At 40.9% G+C, this 1,417-nt stretch overlaps 1 protein-coding gene across 1 annotated transcript; it reads left to right on the top strand.

The window, feature by feature from the left end:
• Nucleotides 1-210: 210 nt before the first annotated feature.
• Nucleotides 211-750, top strand: LOC133286188 (uncharacterized). The gene has a single exon (XM_061483575.1). The coding sequence runs from the start codon at nucleotides 211-213 to the stop codon at nucleotides 748-750; it is 540 nt and encodes a 179-aa protein (XP_061339559.1).
• Nucleotides 751-1,417: the final 667 nt, after the last annotated feature.

The following is a 1,417-nucleotide window of genomic DNA, read 5'->3' as shown; positions in this document are numbered from 1 at the left end:
GCATCGGGCCCCGAATGTAGCAAAAAATGGGCTAGGGCCCATGCCACAAGGCAAGGCGCTGCATCGGGCCCGGGTGTAGTGAAAAATATGCTAGGGTCCTTGCCCCAAGGCAAGGTGCTAGGTCTCCACCCAAATTTGGTGAGAAGTATGTCAGGGTCCCAACACGCAGATGAGTGAGCGTGGCGGGCAAGTACAGCCCAGGGGTTAAGGATGCGATTGGGAAGCTGGAACATAGGAACCTTAACGGATAAATTGAGGGAGTTAGTAGATGTTTTTGTTAGAAGAAAAATGAATATTGTTTGTTTGCAGGAAACTAAGTGGGCTGGAGAAAAGGCTAAGGAAGTGGATGGAACTGGTTTCAAGTTATGGTACACAGGTATTAACAAGAGTCAGAATGGTGTTGGAATTATGATCGATAAAAGTTTAAGAGATAAAGTTGTGGACATCAAAAGAAAAGGCGATAGGTTTATTCTGATTAAGCTTGTAGTGGGTGATTTAATCCTGAATATCCTTAGTGTGTATGCACCCCAAGTTGGATTGCAATCAATTGATAAAAGCCAATTTTGGGAAGACTTGGAAGAGGTTTTAAGGGGAATACCCCGAAAGGAGAATATTTTCTTAGGAGGAGATCTAAATGGTCATGTTGTTAAAAGCAATGGAGGTTTTGATATAATTCATGGAGATTTTGGCTATGGGACGAGAAACGAGACTGGAGAAGATATCTTGAATGTTGCACTAGCCTACTTTTGATGCTAGCGAACACCTTTTTTCGAAAAAGGGAGTCACATCTAATCACATATCATAGTGGCGAAAATCGTAGTCAGATTGATTTCTTTATGGCTAGAAGAGAGGATAGAACTTCTTGTGTCGAATGTAAGGTCTACCCTGGAGAGTGTGTCGCTACGCAACATAAGTTAGTAGTCCTGGAGGTTCGGTTCAACAAAGTACTTACAATGAGGAAGAGGGCTCAAGAACCCAAGGATAAGATGGTGGAAGCTTAAGGAGGGAAAAAAGAGAGAGTTCAATGAAAGAATGTTGCACAAAGGACCTTGGGAGTTTGTTGGAGAAGCAAATGCAATATGGAATAAGATGACTAAGTGTATTCAAAATATGGGAATGAGGGTGTTGGGAGAAAGCAAAGAAAATGGATTTCATACAAAGGAAACATGGTGGTGGAATGGAGAGGTGCAAGAGGCAATTAAAAATAAGAAGAAATGCTTTAGATCTTTGCATAAAAGCCCCAGTGAACATAACTTGCAAAAGTTTAGATTGGTGAGAAAAAATGCAAAGAAAGCAGTGCGAGAAGCTAGAGGCAAGGTTTTCGCTGATTTGTATAAAAATCTTGGGAGCAAGGATGGTGAAAAATGTATATATAAACTTGCAAAAATAAAAGATAAGAAAAGTAAAGACCTCACAC

Source organism: Gastrolobium bilobum, unplaced genomic scaffold (genome assembly GCF_033153095.1).
Source record: "Gastrolobium bilobum isolate Gb01-03AN ecotype WA unplaced genomic scaffold, APGP_CSIRO_Gbil_v1 utg26470, whole genome shotgun sequence".
In the NCBI taxonomy this organism is placed as follows: domain Eukaryota; kingdom Viridiplantae; phylum Streptophyta; class Magnoliopsida; order Fabales; family Fabaceae; genus Gastrolobium; species Gastrolobium bilobum.
The sequence above is the reverse complement of the archived record's forward strand: the minus strand, read 5'-3'. Positions and strand labels throughout refer to the sequence as shown.